At 41.2% G+C, this 17,512-nt stretch overlaps 1 protein-coding gene across 9 annotated transcripts in view; it reads right to left on the minus strand.

Annotated features, from left to right (window-relative positions):
* TLN2 (talin 2) overlaps positions 1–17,512 on the minus strand; it is a 140,489-nt gene that overhangs the window by 41,828 nt on the left and 81,149 nt on the right. For all 9 annotated transcript variants that reach the window (XM_040076962.1, XM_040076956.2, XM_040076958.2 and 6 more), the window contains 12 exons: positions 16,964–17,130; positions 15,757–15,885; positions 14,247–14,360; positions 12,397–12,510; positions 10,994–11,128; positions 9,925–10,053; positions 9,231–9,333; positions 7,457–7,665; positions 6,575–6,694; positions 5,610–5,807; positions 3,425–3,564; positions 663–756 (listed from right to left, as the gene is read on the minus strand). In XM_040076962.1, coding sequence (XP_039932896.1) covers positions 663–756; positions 3,425–3,564; positions 5,610–5,807; positions 6,575–6,694; positions 7,457–7,665; positions 9,231–9,333; positions 9,925–10,053; positions 10,994–11,128; positions 12,397–12,510; positions 14,247–14,360; positions 15,757–15,885; positions 16,964–17,130 — 1,652 coding nt within the window. The remainder of the gene's footprint in view (positions 1–662; positions 757–3,424; positions 3,565–5,609; positions 5,808–6,574; positions 6,695–7,456; positions 7,666–9,230; positions 9,334–9,924; positions 10,054–10,993; positions 11,129–12,396; positions 12,511–14,246; positions 14,361–15,756; positions 15,886–16,963; positions 17,131–17,512) is intronic.

Raw genomic sequence — 17,512 nt, forward strand, 5'->3', positions numbered from 1 at the left:
TGAGGAAATCTGGTTTTGTGTCAGGTGTCAACAGTGTAACACATGTTTTCAGTACTGCTTTAAATTGCATAAACAAATGTAAAGGAGTGATAAAAATAATAGCTGTCATTTGCTGAGCAGTGTCTGGAAACACAAATGAACTGAGTACACATCCACCACCTGCCTGCCTCTTACACTGTCAACAGATTCCCCCAACACAGGAAAGTTTTCTGTCAGGAAACTACATATAGTTGGGTTTAATTTCTTTTTCTGAGGTGATTCTGAGTCCTGAAAATAACAATGTGACAATCAGTCACATATTCATTGAGAAGAATGAATGAAATTAGATAACAAAACTTGTAAAAAGCTGCAAAATGCAGGAGGCTAATAATTTTTTACAAAAAAATACCTGTAGGACACCTTTTTTCAAGTTTTAAGGAACATTATTTTACTGCCAAACATCACACAGAAAAGACTTTTAGTTCTTCTGATGAAAGTGAAATCAATTAAGCAGAGAAAGATACCAGCAGCTGTATCTGACATTCGCTTTCTACCTAAAGGAAATCAACACTTAATTATCAAGTGAGAAGCCAGTAACAGGAGCTATTCAGACAAAGAATACCAGGGAAACAAACATTTGGGGCCCACATTTATTGATAAGAATTTTTGAAATACAGTAATACCTCCAGTTCTCTGAGTGCATTATCACATTCCTTCTGCCCAGGAGCTTGCTGGGTGCACAGCGTGATGAGCTGGTTTATGCTCTCAGTCACAGCTCTGGGGAGAGTAGGAGGAAAAAAAGGTGGATTTTAAACTTGAACTGTTCCTCTCAGTAAAACTCCTGCCATTAACCGTGTACTGCATAAAGATATAAAACTTGGATCTTCTACCACATGGCTGAGCCCAGCAGCCAAACTGGTGGCACCTCTGGGAAAACACTGGTGACAAAGGACAGAACAGCATCTGGCAGCAGGCCAAGGCCAGCATCTTACAGTGGCACAGTGACACAGTGGAGCTGCTGAAAGCTATTTCAGCACTTCTCCAGGTCTGACATTAACTCAATCATTTCTCAACTACCACTCCAGAACCCTAAAGGATACAGGAACAAGTGTCTGGTATGGAAAACAATGGCTGAATAGAAGGTAAATGTTATTTACCTTTCTCTAGCAGAGTCTTGTGTCTTGTCTGACATACTGTAATATACACAAACACAATCCTGCTATATATCTCTGTAGTCTCTTAGCAAATTGGGTTTTTTTCTCTCTAACTAATAACTGATATTTCCCCCTAGGTAAACATCCACAGAGGACAAATTATGCAAAGGCATCATGTTCCTGTGGGAGTTCAGAACTCTTGGACAGAGGCTGAACCTGACATACAACAGTCACTACCTGTCTTTCTGATGAATGCTCTGATAATAGGCAAAATTTATTATAACTACATTCACTTTAGACTCATGACTAACAACCCAGCAAAGTGGCACCTAGAAGAAGAGAAAATAAGTGAAATTGAAATACATGGAGAATATATTTTCTTCTGGCCTTGGAAACTGAATGGCATTTGCATTACTTTCCCTTTCAGAAAAGAGGCACTTGATAATGTATCAAGACCACAATTACCTTGATGGATGGTATCCTACTGTTACAAAAGGAAACAGGACGTGCTTATTACATTTAACATGTTAAATTCCAGGGCAAAAAGAATGGAAACTAATAGCCATACTTATTTAACTGCGACTCCTACCCTTTTCAGCAGCTTTGGTGTCCTTGTGGAGGACCTGGTATTCACCTGCTGAACATCAGTGATTGCTATGCACCAGAAAAATATCATTGCATACAGACAGAGGAAAAAAAAAGACAAAACCTGAAAGTTCTGTCCACTCCAAGAGAAACTTCACACAAAAATATCTTTTCTGCTGTTGATTTTAATCTGAGACACCATTCATACTGACTCAGACTATATCAGCAGTTGAAGAGAGAGAATTATCAGCTTTGTGGAGGAGGCTACATGGTCTTACAAATATCATTACTACACACCAGGCACCTCTCCCAGGAATCCATCCAGTGTCCAAACATTACTCTGAAAACCATTTGGACACCATAGAACCAGGAAGGTGGCCCTCAAACACCAATCCCTGAGTGGAAGAGACTGCTAGGACTCTGAAGGCCACATCTGTTTTCATCAAACACAACACAAAAATACTTGGACCCTGCAGGGAACTCAGCCAGTGCTGCAGTCCTGTCAGAGGTGGTCAAGAAAAATGCCTCCACAAGGAAGACAAAGCTACTGAAAAAGCTGAAGTGTCTCTTACAGCTGGTGAAAATGGGGAAGAAAGCAAACCACCAACAACACCACAGACAATGAGAGAAAGGTGAGAAGAAAAACTCTTCTATAATAAGGAAGCTGTGCCTCTTTTTTCATTTTCATGAGAAGAGAAAGTAGAAAAATATTTGACCCTGATCGTGTCATAGCAGAGAGAGAAGAGAGCCCTGGCAAGCTTGTCACAAGCCAGAAGAGAGGATCTGAGAGGGGAAGTACAATGTCTCCTTAGCACCTTAAACACAAACTGACAGCTGCTGCAGTATTTGCTTCACACAGGTATGTGGTGTCTGTGTAAGGGCTCACACAGGCACACACACACAACAGCTGGCTCACCTCCCTTTTTCTGTTACACGCTTCCACAGAGGGAATACCAACCTGGCAGGAACCTACAACTACCTGGATTTCATTGGGGTGAAATTCCTCTGCACTCCAATCAGGAATGCTCCAAGCCTAAAGCAGAAATCCAGAGCAGTTTGATGCTGCAGCAGTAACAAAATCTCATGTGACTCCTTTACTTTTAAACAGCCTGTCTTTGGTTATTTATAATTTTCATAGATGCTATTTATTTCCAGGGGGCAAGAGAGATAGTTTTTTTTTAACAAAATAAGATGAAGTTAAGTAGCATAAATTCTTAAGGAAGCCCTTTACTGAGGGATTTATAATCCTTAAAGTAAGGGTGTGCCCCACTGAAGAAATGTGGCATCTAACCCTTTCAAGCATTCCTGATCATACACACTGTTAGTGATAGGTAGCTGTGACTTTTAAGCACATTTTATCTAAGAATGTTATTCAATTTCTTTTCTTTCTGGGATTGAGAGGCTTAATGTTAGCTATTGCCTTGTCAGAAGACAGATGGTGAGCAAACAGAAGGTAAAATACACAAGTTCCTTTCAAAAAACCAGGCCAAGTCTTCAAATACTGGTTCCTATTTCCACCAAGGGTAACAAGTTATACCACTTGAGGAAGTATCCAAGATAAGCAACTCTCCTCTGGCCTACTTCCATTTAAACAGAACTACAGGTTCCAACCACCCAGTTAACAGTCAATAGCAGAAGAAGCAGCACAATATAAATACAATAGAGAAAAGCAAATATCCCAGGAAAACAAAGCAACACGTCCTTACCTTGCTGCTGCTGCTAAGAGGTTCTTGGCATTAGGAGCTCCAGGATCAACAGACAGAGACTTGGCAGCCAGTAAGAGCTTGCTGGAAGCCATAGAGATGCTCTTGAGGTTACCTATGACTTGAATCTGGTCCTCTTTAGTCTGGAAAGCCACAGCAGCATATCATTAAGTACAAAATTAGCAATCAAGAGAGTGTGCTAAATAAAAGCACACATGGAAACCCAGTTTGTTTATCCACCTGAAACCAGTGACCTACGTGAGCTCAGAGAAGGATGGCCCAAGCCTCTATTCCCTTAGACAGGTGCCTCTAGCTTCACTTACAGAACAGAAAAAGACCCTTACAACAAATAGCTCGGCTTCTAACAGTGGTACTATTCACAAATGAGCAATGGAGAAACTTCACTACTTGTTGAACAATGCTTTTGTTGTCCAGACTCTTATGTGTCTCTGCCTGGCACAACTGCTTCACATTATTCAGTCAGTGTACGCTTTCTGAATTCCGGCATCCTCTGTGCAGCCCGCAGCTCTCAGGCATCTAACTGGGATTGCTCACGCAAAAATATCCTCCAGAAAGTCATCTTTCCCAAGAAAATAAGTTTATATAAACCTACTTCGATCAACATTCTGACTTGGATGCTCTATTACTTATCTTAAGCCATTGCTTGAAAACAAAAACCTATATTTAAATACAATTGCAGAAAAGTATTGCATCTTCACAGCAAACAGCTGTGACTAGATCCTTCTGCCAATGATCAGTAGAAGTGAACCCATTTTTTCAAGCAGTCTGTTTTATGTAAAGAGGTTGCATATTATTCATCTGATATGAAGAGTTTTTACTCTATATTTAGGTTCTACTTCCTCCCTAACCCTACATTTTGCTAGTCACCCAAAATAGCTGGTACTGCTTCTGTTCAGGCCAAGTAACTACAGACAGAAGGCTTTCTCTTTTGAAAGATCAGCCATTAATAACTAAGCTGGTTACCATCCCGTGTCAGCAAGATGAGCAAATCCACATGGTCATCAGCAGCTGGATTCTCATTTCAAGCAGCTATTTGCAATATCATTTCTACCTTTGCCTTCATTGTATCATCTCACACAAAACATTCTAAAAGTCAATGTGGTCCACAGCTAGAGAGACAGTCAGGTACCTCACTATCACTGACTTTCAGAGTCAGCTGTATACGGAGCCTAACTCACTTCACACATCTGGAACCTGAACAATGAACTTCCGATGGAGAATAACCACCAACCACTGCTACATCTCTCTACCCAGCTCTCTCTACAAAGTATCTGCTCCAGACAGACATTTCATAAATGACTTCAGAGGACTCACACGCTCAGGACCTTCTGGCCATTTTCCAGCGGCAATCATTTCTGAGGTTTGCAGGGTCCTCCTACTAACCAGGGCAAAACCATCTGCATATCCTTTTTGCTGCAAGTCCTCCCTCCATCTCTTCTGATACACAATTCCCTTTCATAAGCTGACATTTGTTATGCTAAACCATTGCCAAATGACTAATTACTGTAGCTCAGCACAACTGTATCCAGTAAGATACCCTGAAGGTGGTATCTCCAGCTACCAGGAATGAGCTCAGCAACATGTGACAACATTCCTGACTGTTAAGAGTTCATCAGAGCAGAATTCTGCCAGATTTTAAAGCACTGAACACAAGTCCACATGCTTGCTGTCAGACCCAAGGATGGCATCTTGGGCAGCCCTCTTCAAGTGCTTGCTCCACTCTGTAGCAGGTCCACAGCACCACGGAGCGATATCAAAGCATCTTTTCTTCCATCCACTTAAAACATTTCAAAAGTAGCAAGGAAAGGTGCTATATTTTGAACAGCATTCACCCAAATTATGCTCCATGGTAGTTCCACCAAAATGCAAGTAAATCCCTTCCACAAGCTCAGAAGCTCAGCACACCTTTGTATCTTTGAAGTTCAACCTAAATAGAGGAGTACGAAGTTGTATTTCTGACCGGACACAGAAACAAATACCAACATCCTGTGGAAGATGCAAATGCTGTGTTCTCTTCTTTCCAGATAACCAGCTCCAGATGACTCCCTCACAACAAACATCACACACACAGCATGCTGCGCTGCACTGCAGTGCTGCATAAACAATGTATGCACTGCCAGAGGTTATGGCCAAGATTATCCCTCAGTGAGCATGATCAAGAACTTACTTGTGCTTGGCCAGCCATTTCAATACCAGCATCAAGAAATTCATCAAAGTCATCACTGAATTTCCCAGAGGCTGCAGCCAGCTCCCCGCTTTGGCCCCGTGTAGCATGGACAACTTCTCCAGCTGACTGATTCAGGTCTGCTGCTGCCTGGTTCAGCTCACTCTGAGCTTCTTGAAATGACTTGGAACTCGGAGGTAGCTGTGAGAGACAAAGTTCAGTATTTTATTGTCTGCCACACCATGCCAGCCTTTCATGACTGGAGAGTTCAACAAATACTGAGAATACCAAATGCAATGGAGGAGTGAGCTGGAACCATGGGACAGCTGTCAACAGGAATCTGTCCAGCAACTTGTGTCCTGCTGCTTCTTTCGAGGGACAGACACGTCTGTAAGCTTTTCGAGGAACACAAGTATTGGCAGCTCTTCAGAATTACTCTAAACTCTCTCTAGTAAACCAGTTTGGTAAAAAACCCCCCTGGTTTTATCAAAAGGCATTGCACAAATGCATCAAAATACAATTCCTCCTTCATTCACAGAATAGCAAGGCCAGTGATGGATGCAGAATACAAAGCTGTTCAAATAGTACAACCTTCTGGCAAATTACCAGTGCAAAAAGGGTTTTTTGACATGAATGCAGTTAAACAAAGTAACAATTCTGCTCTTTAAACAAAATGACCAGGCATTTTTTGACAGATCACAATGCCCCTTCAAGTAAACTGGGTTGGAGATGAACTATAATTTTCTAATTTTCATATTCTTCAGAATGTTAAGTCATAGCTACCATTTTCAAAACCAAAAAGTTAATACCAATCTATGACAACAGCAGCTGCCTAAGGGTGCATAAACTCAAACACAGCTTACATGAAGTATACTTAAGGCACATTTACTAAATGATTTGACACCTGGTGAACCCAGATCTGCTGCTCAGTTTTCTAAAACATATTTCCACATTGAAAGCCATCTTACCAAATCAACAAGGAGCTTCTTGCTGGATTCCCCAATGCTCTTTAAGGCCACATCCACATCCTTTTGTCCAGGCAGACAGTTCACGCAGTTATTCAAGGAGTGAGACACTGCTTTTGCCACCTACAACACACAAGTGAACATGTTCACACAGAGAGGCTCAAGTGGTCATTAACAGGAGGCACAGCCTCTGCTCCATAGCCAGCAATTCCTACATTCTGACCCTCACAGGAACATTTTTGAGGCTTGCAGCTGTCTCAGTTTGCTGACCTGAACTCTTTATTTCGGCTCATCCATGTGACAGGACAGTGTTGGCAGGGCAGCCCCACAGCTGCTCCTGGCACCTGGGAAAAAGGCTGCAGCACTGAAGTTATCTATACACTAATCACAGAAATTCATTATATGCTACTTTTTACAAAGTTCTGATTAAAACAAAGGTATCTTCATAAGAAATTATTTACAATGCAGGCCAATTCTAGAACTTTTCAAATCAGTAAAAAAAGAACCTGTCACACCTAAAGTATTCAAACACAGTGCTGCCACACATGAAGAAAACATGCACTCACTTTTTGATTATAACATGGATATATATCTTTTATTTGAAAATGATCAGTTTAATGGCTATCTCATTTTTGCAGTCTAGCAGTCTCCTCACATATGTTGTGATATATTTCTATATATTTTTCTAAGAGATGACTAAAATACCAGACTTTATACCACCTGCACTGTTTAACATAAGGCACGATGTTACAGTCTGAGAGCTTTTGAAAGTTGCCATACCTAGCAGCCTTATTTTCTGTCCTTCTCTTTCCTTGCTGAATGCTGATTTGGAGTAAATTCCCTGGGTGTTTGACAGCTCCTGCAGCTGCTCAAGTCCCAGCTTACCTGGGCTAATCTCTGCTGACTGTCTGCATCCCCCGGGGCAGCCAGGGCCTGCTTGGCCTCCTGGATCAGCATTGCAGAGCCTTCCATGACATCCCTGGCCGAATCCAGCATGGCATGAGCTGCCCCAGGGTCACTGGTAGATGCTGCCACCCCTCGTGCTGCCTGAGCCAAAGTCTTCAAGGCCTGAGCAGTTTCTCTGGCAGCAACTCCTACGGTCACATGTCACCAAGGATTCCATTAGTACCTTTAAAGACAACCTTTGTATTTCATAACATGATCTGGCAGGTAATGATCCTATTGCAAAACAACACTGCAAATGCAATTTGAAAGAAAATTTTCAGACAGGAACACATCTGAAACACACAGGATCATTTGCTTTGAGAATTGTCTGTAGTGAAGCCACGAAGTAAATGTTATAGCCCAAAGAAGAATCACACACACACTCTGGGCACAGCTCTCTACACCACTGACTACATCTTAGTGAAGCACTGAAAAAGAAGAAAAGCTAAAACCTGTAGATGAGGAAAAACTCATACTCCAAGCTATGGGGGAAGTGATTGTCTGCAAGAATGGTGTACAGGAGTTCAGAGCCACAGCACAACAATAGTTTAACTGCAAGAACAAGAGATTAGGAATGATATAACTTGCTATAATCTAACATCACTGAGTAAAAACATCAAAATAACTCAATGAAGTCACAGAAAGGATGTAATAAAGTTACTTTCTGTGATGTGTCTGGCCTATGTTAAAGGATATCTATCAGCGCCAGTGCTAAGGTGTAGGATTATGTGAATAATGGTCTATTTATGAAATTACTGAAAAGGAACTCATTGCTTTGTAGGGTTTCCTACACTCTAATGATAAGAGAATTTATACCAGATTTAGCTATTCATTATCAGCTGCAAGTATCTGTACTCCCTTTCCCGATACCCAGCACCTACTTCTGCACAACTATGGAAACATGAGCCACTCTTATGACACTTCATCTGCTTCAAATGAAAGAAACCCTAAGTTCTAGTGCCCAGATGCAATTATGAACAATGAAGTGGTAATTGCCATGATGCATTTTACCAGTAATATTAGATAAAAAACCCTTATGGGAGCATTTGCAACAACAGCTTGCACTTCTAACAGAAATAAGGACATTTTTACATCTACGAGTAAACTTCTGTCCCTCCTGTAGAGCCTTTTTCTCATTAAGGTGTTTTTTGTTTCTAAACTAAAAGCACAGGTACAAAAATAAACTGTAGAATCTGTGTGCCCAGGTTTCCTGTTGGCTTTACCTCAAACTATGCCAATGTGCCCAATGAATCAGCCAGAGCAGCTGCATTGTACATTTGAACCAGTGACACTTAGGGAGAGAAGCAGCTCTCAATGTCACCAAGCTGTCCCCGCTAAGTTCAGATCCTGCTGCTTCAAAACATGTCCAAGGCACCCTTTAAACCTTCTGTCAGGACACAGCAACATTTCCAGTAGCGCTGACCTTTAAAATGCAGCACATTTTATTTCAGCCCTTCAGAGTTTCAGTGGCACATTTTTACAAAAACAACAGATGTCCCAAGTGATTCTGGTTAAAGACAGAGCAGATTGCACCACCGTTCTTTCATGAAGCACGAGTCACACTCACAATCCTTTGTAACATACCACAATTCACCATCAGCATTCAAAAAAACGGAGTAATGCCTTGATTAAGCAGTCTGTGACAAGAAAACCTGTCACTGAGTATTTGCTGGAAAGCAGAGGTTTCACAGAGCCATTAGGAATAGAACAGTACCTGTGTAGTGCTCGTTGCCCTGAGCAGCACAAGTTAACAACTGAGCCATTGAAGAACCGACTGCTTTGGATGTGCTTCCCAGGTCCTGAGTGCATTTCTCAAGCTGTAAAAAATTGTAAAATACTTAGTTTAAGCTCAGAGAAAATACACTTCATTTTAAATAGTACAAAACCACAAAAACCTAAACTTTCACCTCATCTACTGAATAAACACATAGTTTCCTGAAATCTGACTAGCACGTTTTCCCTGTTCAGGATGAAATAAATTAACATATTAGGTAATGTGTACAATAAAACTATTTTATAATTAGCAATACAAGTAAATCCCTTCATCTAGGAAGAGCTTCCCCCCCCTCACCCCCCCCAAATAAACCATTTTGCTTTCTAAGCCTATTAGAACTGGCTGTCCTGATCATTATTGGAAAGAAATTCTTTTTGACATGACCAAAGCATTACTGTTACCAAATTGTAATTTGTGCAACAGAGAAGGAGGCCTTACAGCCCTAAGAGTAACTCTACTACAGAACATACTGTTGGTGTAGTAGTAACATACACTCTTTTTAAGAGAATCAGTGCAAAATCCTATCAGCATCATCCTTATCCAAAGCCTCATGACTTGTTTTGCCTCTAATATTTAAGTTTTTTAACAGCTAACTTTGTTTGTTTTTAAATGAAGAACATCCTTCTTCAATTACAGTTTCTCCTGGGAGAGGTTTTAACTGTCCATCCACAGCTGCCATCTTCGCATCTTGCAGTTCATTTTTGAGTGTCTGGACTGTATTCAAAGCAGAATCAATTTCCATTGGGCCACAAGCTTCATGAGCCTGTTCAGAAATCAGAGCAGTTCACTGTTAGCAGCTGCATACAACCTTCAAAACCAGCAAATGCTTCAGATAGAATCTCCCCATCTGTATTGTTTCTCTTCCTACTTTAGAGGCCATTGTGAACCCCCTAAGTGTTACACATCATGGATTGCAAACTCCTGAACAGTATTTTCAGTCTGTGAAGAGAATGACGCTCTGCTAAGAGGCACCAGGGAATGAGGTGCACTTGGCTTGTGTGCATGTCCCTTCACAGGAGGCAGCCCAGGCACTGACAGAGTAACTGCTGCACTCTGGACTTCCCCCTTGGCCCCACTGTGCATCATGACCAAAATCACACTGACCCCTGATGTGGCAGCCCACATTCACCAGTATGAGATGGAAATTTTAGCATTAGCTCAGATGTAGCCACCTCAAAGCTACAATCCTGGTTTCAGGCCTCAGTGTACACGCACACGCACACACACACACAAAAAAGACCAGATTTTCCACTTGCGTTTTTTTCAGCCCCACACAGTTTAGAAATCTGCGCGTGAAACACAGAGAGCCTCTGCTTCCCTGAATTTTAGAGATGATGATTCCAGTTCACAATCAGAGCAGTAAGCACAGCAGAGCTGCAGCTGGGCTCTCACTGGTTTGCTGAGGCACGAGATGTGCTCCCTTTTCCCTGCTCTCCCTCGAGTGTAACAGCAGCTCAGAGGCTGGGTGTGCTGCTGTGTTCTCTGCTCACATTTGGCTAGGATGGAATGGGGAGCACAAGTTTGGTTCAGTTTTCTTGTCACTCCTCCTTCCCCTTTCCATCGTGACAAGAGGCCACCTGGGAGTCTGAGCAAAGCGCACAAAACACGGCAGAGAGAGGTGAGCACTGCCTGAGCACGAGCCATTCCCTCAGGGGAGACAAAAACTCCTCTTGTTTGAGGTGGTGAGCCCAGTATTGACCTACCTTCTGGGAGGCAGTTCGCAGCTCAGCCAGGCTGGTGGCAAGGTTCTTTGCACACTGACTGAGCTGCATGGCTGCTGCTTGATCAGTCACTGTGGGGACAGCAGCTTTAGCAGATGCCACCATTTTACTTCCAGGCTGTTCAAAGAACAACAGTGAACACAATTGGTTTTACCAGGTCATTTTCTTGAAAGAAGGCTTAGGATTTAATAAACAAACTACTTCCTCCATTCACACACTCAGGAGGTTTCTAGATTTTTCTTTAATGATTACCACATTCCTGCTCCTTAAGCTGGAGCACCCTGACATCATTCTGTCGCATTTCCAACTCCTCTCAGCAGGACTCATCTGTGCTTTCCTGGGACAATGACTACTCCATTGGTTCCAATGTCTGCCTGAGGCCTTTGAATACCCATGTAGATTACTTAAAAATACTGAAATGTGAAATTTTGCCATTCAGCATTCATGTGGTACAATCAGGTCGAGGCGGTAGAGACCGCTGCCAAAATTCTATGAAACTGAAATTCAAGCAATGCCTCTAGACAGAGATTACTGCTAATACAGCTAAAAACCTTTGCTAATTCTCATCATCACCAGTGCACACACATACAGCCACAGGGGAGATGGATCAATCGTGTGAATGACTCCAGATGGAATCACAGAGCAAATACTTAAACAGAGGGAGAACATGGTTTGTGATCCCTGTGCCCACACAGGGCCATAAAAAACTGCTAACAGCAACCACATTTAAGGAATAATAACTGATACCAAGTAATGACCATGACATTACACAGAAAATGGGTTTCTGGTGTTGCTTCTTGTAATGTTAATAATAAGCCAATAGTTTTCTTATCAATACTCAATAGTCTACCTTTCTATTTTAAGATGTTATAGAAAAAGCACACAGTCAAATTAGTGTCAGTCTAGATCTATTATGCAGGCTAATATCTAAAACCCCACACTAGTATTAATTTTATTTCTGAACAATTCTGAAACTTTCGCTGCAACACCAAGTTTACCTTGCCTAAAAAGGTTACGACAGCCTGTCACATATTCAGACTCAGATCTCTACTTAGAAAGATACTAAATTCTCTCCATCTTGCTCTTTAAACTCTTTCCCAGAAGGCAAGCGCACAGCAATGAATGTTTCTTCTCCAGAAACATACTTTTTTTTCTTGTTAATTTTAACCTCAACGTCACAGCTTTCACTCTCCACAGATACAATGTATTTTAGCCACCTAACCTGAAGAACTAAGTTCTCCCCATCTGTGGCTCATACTTTGCAGTGAACTTCTTTATGTGGTTCTCAACAGTTTACTGGTTATTTATCACAAATGAAAACATATAGCGCTAAAAAAAAAAAAAAAAAATCTTTTGCATCTACTGCAATGATTGGTTCACTTCACCTGAAGGAAATTCTGGCTGGAATTTATTAAAGCAAGTTGGGCACTGAGGTCTTCTGCCTGAGCTTGACTTCCTCTTACGCCCTGCACCAGCTGAGGAATGTGGTCTGCAACATTCTAAAATAGACAAAGGGAAAAGAATTTCAGTAAATAAATAAGAATTCCTCTGAAAATAAAACAAGCAGGCTTCCCACTCCCCTTAAAGATAACCCGAGTATTCCTAAGTGAAATACTCCTGTGCTGTCACAGAATTAATTTAGGATGCATGGAATCAAATTAATGCACAATAGGACTTTTTTTAGAGATGTTCTACTTCAGAAATATTTTTTTCAATCTACTTATCAGTTAATGGCTCCTACAAGACAATCCAAGATTTTTATGCACAACTGTCTACATAAAGTATTAATTATTTCCTTTGCATGTTCAAATGCCAGTAGTGAAGGTGATAGATTTTTTCCAGAGGATGTTCTGCTTTCAGAAAAACATTATCTTTTCCACACAAGCACCTCAGCCTACTTTTCCTTGGCTCCCAGCGACACACACTTCATAGCACGACTGGAGCATTTGCAAGCATAGAGTGCTAAGACTTTATTCCTGGACTGTCCACATTCATGGTCCTTGTCCCTTCATTTCACAATAACACTTGAACAGTGCAATACTAAATTACCACCACCACAAAAATGTAAAAAAGTAGATACTGGCTCTTCTCTTATCTAATAAATGAGCATCAAGACCAAATTAGAATGAACAGTAAACAATAGTTATCAGGTTGCACTTAAAAAAAATTATACTGAAATAGCAGCTTTCTACAACACAATTATGAAGTGTACTTGAGCTGTCTTAAATTCCAACATTCCTTAGGATTGCACCATGACAAGGAGTAATTGCAGAATGTTGATGTGGTTTTTAACAATACTATCTTTAATGGCTTTGTTCTTGTTCCCCACATAACTGCCCTTCTGCATTCTACTGTCTTTTGCAATCATGGCTTAAACACAAAAGGGAACAGCTTCTCCTCAGACTCTGAATTCTAGCTTGGAACTATCAAAATGTGCTTGACTTTGGGCATACCTTGAAATCTGTGATCTTACAGCTTTAACTTCAAGCTAGAAATCATGGTAACCCCACTGTAAGGTCTGTCACTTATGTTTTTATGGTGACATTTAAGGACCCAGTTGCTTGGAGGCAGAACATCAGAATAGCATAAGTTTAGTTATATAACCAATTATATAACTGATATGTTGAATAAGAATTTCACACCATTATGGTACAAATTACTACTGTTACTCCATCCTCCATTATGGAGGATCCAAAGGCTATCTTCATCCCACAGCAGACCTCAGCCCCATTTCACTGCATGTACCACAACAGCCTGTTTGGATGATCTTCCCCTGTTGAAGATCACCCTCATACACTGAATGCATGGCCAAGGCTTAGAATCACAGTCAGGGAATCTCAAATTCCTGAGCAACTGGACCTGTCTGTACAGTGCTTCCTGCACAGCTCTGTGTTCCATCACCGGCTGATCCATACCAAAACTTGTAGTAAAAGTTCTTACTTCAGGTGAATTGGTTGTTACTGAACACTGCATCCTCTCCTAAGGAGTGTGTGACAGCCAAGTGTTACATGGCCCAACAGGAGCTCAGCTTTGCAAAGCTCCACACAAAACAGCAGTGCACAGATAATACAGGAAATGGGGGCTCTCCAGAATCCACACACGAGCACATAGAACGGTAGTCTGGTTTTTTTACAGCTCCTTCTGAGGTTGTAACAGTATCACAGAAGGTGATCCTCATCAGTTCCCCATAAAGCAGAGTTCAAGAGTCATTTCTCATGGGCTGTGCTGTGTTTACCTTGCAGCTCTGCACAAGTTGCTGGTGGGCTGCCGTGTTCTTATTGGAAACAGCTGCATTCTGAGAAGCTGCAATAGTCTGAGTAGCAGCAGCTGCAGCTTGTTTAGCTGCAATCTTTGGAGAAAAAGAAAGCTAAATCAGTGCTAAAACTGAGTAATACAGAGGATGAAACACACATTACTATAGGTAACTTTGACAGCAACAACAAATAATTAATACATTTTATCCCTTAATTTGATTTGCCTTACGGAAACCTCAACTGACCATCACTGCTCTTCTCTCAAGGTGAAAATGATTTGAATACTGTTATCCATCTCTAATTTGCCAATAAAGAAAAGGGCAGAATTAGAAGCATTCTATGCCCTTACTCTTTCATAGCCTCGGTTTCAACAGGAGGAAGATAAGTGAACTACAAACAGCAGAAATGGCCTAAACAATGAGCTCCTCATGAAGGCCAGAGGAAACAGGCAAAGTACACACAGTGCGTCACATTAACACCTCTGACCCAGGATGCAAGGGAGCCAATTTCTGCTGAGATGGCTCTATGGCAAAAGCAAAGATCCTAAAATGACACAGAGGTACAAAACACTGCTATTTCTGAGTCTAAAGTGAAGACCTTCTTCAAATATCTATGGATGTTATTAACATCTCCTTCTTACAAAAATAAAAATTCAACAATTTATCCAAGGTACTTCAATGTGTTGTACAACACTAACTGGCCCACTAAATAGAAGCATGAAGTTTATTACACATTTTATCTGCAGTATATGTTATAACAGCAAAACATATAAAACACTCTTTGTAAAAAACTTTCGTGAATGCAGTTACAAAATTACAGACATCAGCCTTTATGCCCTAAAGTACTCCTGATTTTTAGTTCTAGACAGATACATGTGTTTCTGGAACATGGTCACCGTACTGCATTTGAATCAGACTAATGCAAAAATCACAGTTGCAAACTAGGAATTATGAAAAGTTTCTTTTTTAATCTGTCTTTTCTTCATTTTAGTTCAGAACGTGAAGATCAAACTTGGCCGACAAGACCAAATTCCACGGTATTTTATCCTCACTAAATTGCCTTTCTCCCTCTTGGCTGGCCCACTAGATAGGATGTATCTTTTTGCTTCCATTTCTGCTTCTTGACTGTGAGTAATTTCCCAGTTTAATTGGATTTGCTGCAATTCAACTAACTTTGTAGAGAAATTCATATGGACCTCTATATCCTAGTAAAGCCACCGAGAGATGGTGTGTAAATGGCACCACAGAGATAAATTAACACAGCAGTGAAGCTGTTTCAGCTCAGCTGTTTGATTTTAGGACTGAGCCATCATCAAAAGCCTTCTGAGTCAAATCCTTACACCACTTTCCCACATGTGTGATACAAGTTACTCAATTTTCTGAGGACTGTGTTAGAATATACCAGCATGTCTAATTCTAAACCTTATACCCTGGAACTGAGCTTACAGCGCTCTCATTCTCTGCTTAGCACTTTCACTATATGGTTTCCAACCTCTAATCTGTTGACAATTTTCTTCTTGATGGCATTCTGTGCAGCAGCATTTGTAGCAACCCGCAGTCCCTCTGCTGCTTCTCTCAGCCGCTGCTGTTGATCCTCGTTCTCAGGATTGGCTGCAGCTCCCTGCGTGAAATTTCCAAGCAAAAACCGTAAGTCTGAGTAAAAATGATTGGAGAAAATGAGGCTGAACATCAAGACTTAAGTTCAGACAGCATCTGCTACATCAACATTCATTTTCCTTAAATTAGCATAAGGAAAGTTAGAAGAACACTGAAATATTGTAATACTTCAAAGCAGAAAGTCTGTTTCTACTGGAAGGCTGTTACTGTTTATGTCTGGTACTTAGAGGAAGAAAACTGAACATTTGCTCCATATACCACCTCAGGTGCTTGGGAAAAAAAGCCTTTTAAAACTGCTTCCCTTATTACCTAAAATAATGTACCTGTATGAATATAGGTTTTTTGAAAAAAAACTCCACAGTTTTTAAAATTCCCAATTCAATGTCTTTCACTAACTGCAGGCCAAAACCTGAAGTTTAACCCAGTAGATTTTTCTCCATCTGAAGTCAGAAAATACTGGAAAGTCAAACATAAGCAGCCAGGCATACAGGCCTTCTGGAGCCCCAGCAGAATGGCTGACCCTGCTGTAAAAATAATTTCATTGCAAGATCTGGGAAACAATTGAAAGGACATATTCCTCCCCAGCAGATTGAAACAGGTTTCCAGCACAGAAAGGGAAAAAAAGTGATATTTGCCTCTTGTGAGAATGAGGAGGGGAACAACATAAGCAAGATTCTTCAGGCAGAGGGAACTGTTTCTTGGACAGAGGTGAGTTGATTTGTACTGACTCCAGTAAGAGATTCTGTGGTTCTGCTGCTCCATTTGCACTGGCACAAAACCCTGCACCATAGCAGGGCTCAGGGCTGGTGGTAACTGCCCTCCATGGTTTGAGTCATGACCACCGTGCACACAGGAAAGCAAAAGCAGTGCAAGATGATCTTTTAAAACCAAAAAAAATCCAGGTAGCTAATAAATTGGTTTTTGGAATGTACCTAGGGAAAGTCATCAAATGCCAAGCTTTTACAGGATAAGAGAAATCATCTTTACCATCAGCCAGATCCTATTTATACATCCCACACACCCTCTTCTCCTCACTGCGTACAGCCTCACAATTTTAAGCTGCCGGTTCATTTTCCTGGTACCTTTGCAGCTTCAACCATGCGGGCTGTGGAATCTGCCAGCAGCTTTGCCGCAGCCAGGAGCTTCTTGGAGTTCTCCATGTCGATCTCTGCCTCTGCATCAGACCTCATGGCATTGACGAGATCGGAGGTGGCCTGAGCCAGCACCCTCGCCTGCCGCACCATCTCACCTGGGGAGGCATTGCACAGCTGCAGTTTTACCTTCTCCTCGCTGCTTTTCAGTCTTGCTTTCAAAACTCAGCATCGTTTCATGTGGCAAAAATGAAGTTATGTTTGCTGAAGTATTTTTTCCGCTTGAAAATGATACATATATAACTTGCAAGTTTCATAAACAGGACCTTTTCTTGGATCCTTATATAAATGGCAGAAACCACTACAGTGGAGATTAAGGAAAAAAGTGTAGTATTTGCAATCTAGATGGTAAGACAAAAACAATCAGTGTTTTTAGGTCATTTTGAACATATAGTTCAAGGAAACCCCTGTCCCAGCAAACACTAATAATTTTACACTCAAATCACAGCCAAGATTTCACTCCTTCAATAAAAATTACCC

The sequence above is a fragment of the Hirundo rustica genome, chromosome 13, assembly GCF_015227805.2.
Source record: "Hirundo rustica isolate bHirRus1 chromosome 13, bHirRus1.pri.v3, whole genome shotgun sequence".
NCBI lineage: Eukaryota > Metazoa > Chordata > Aves > Passeriformes > Hirundinidae > Hirundo > Hirundo rustica.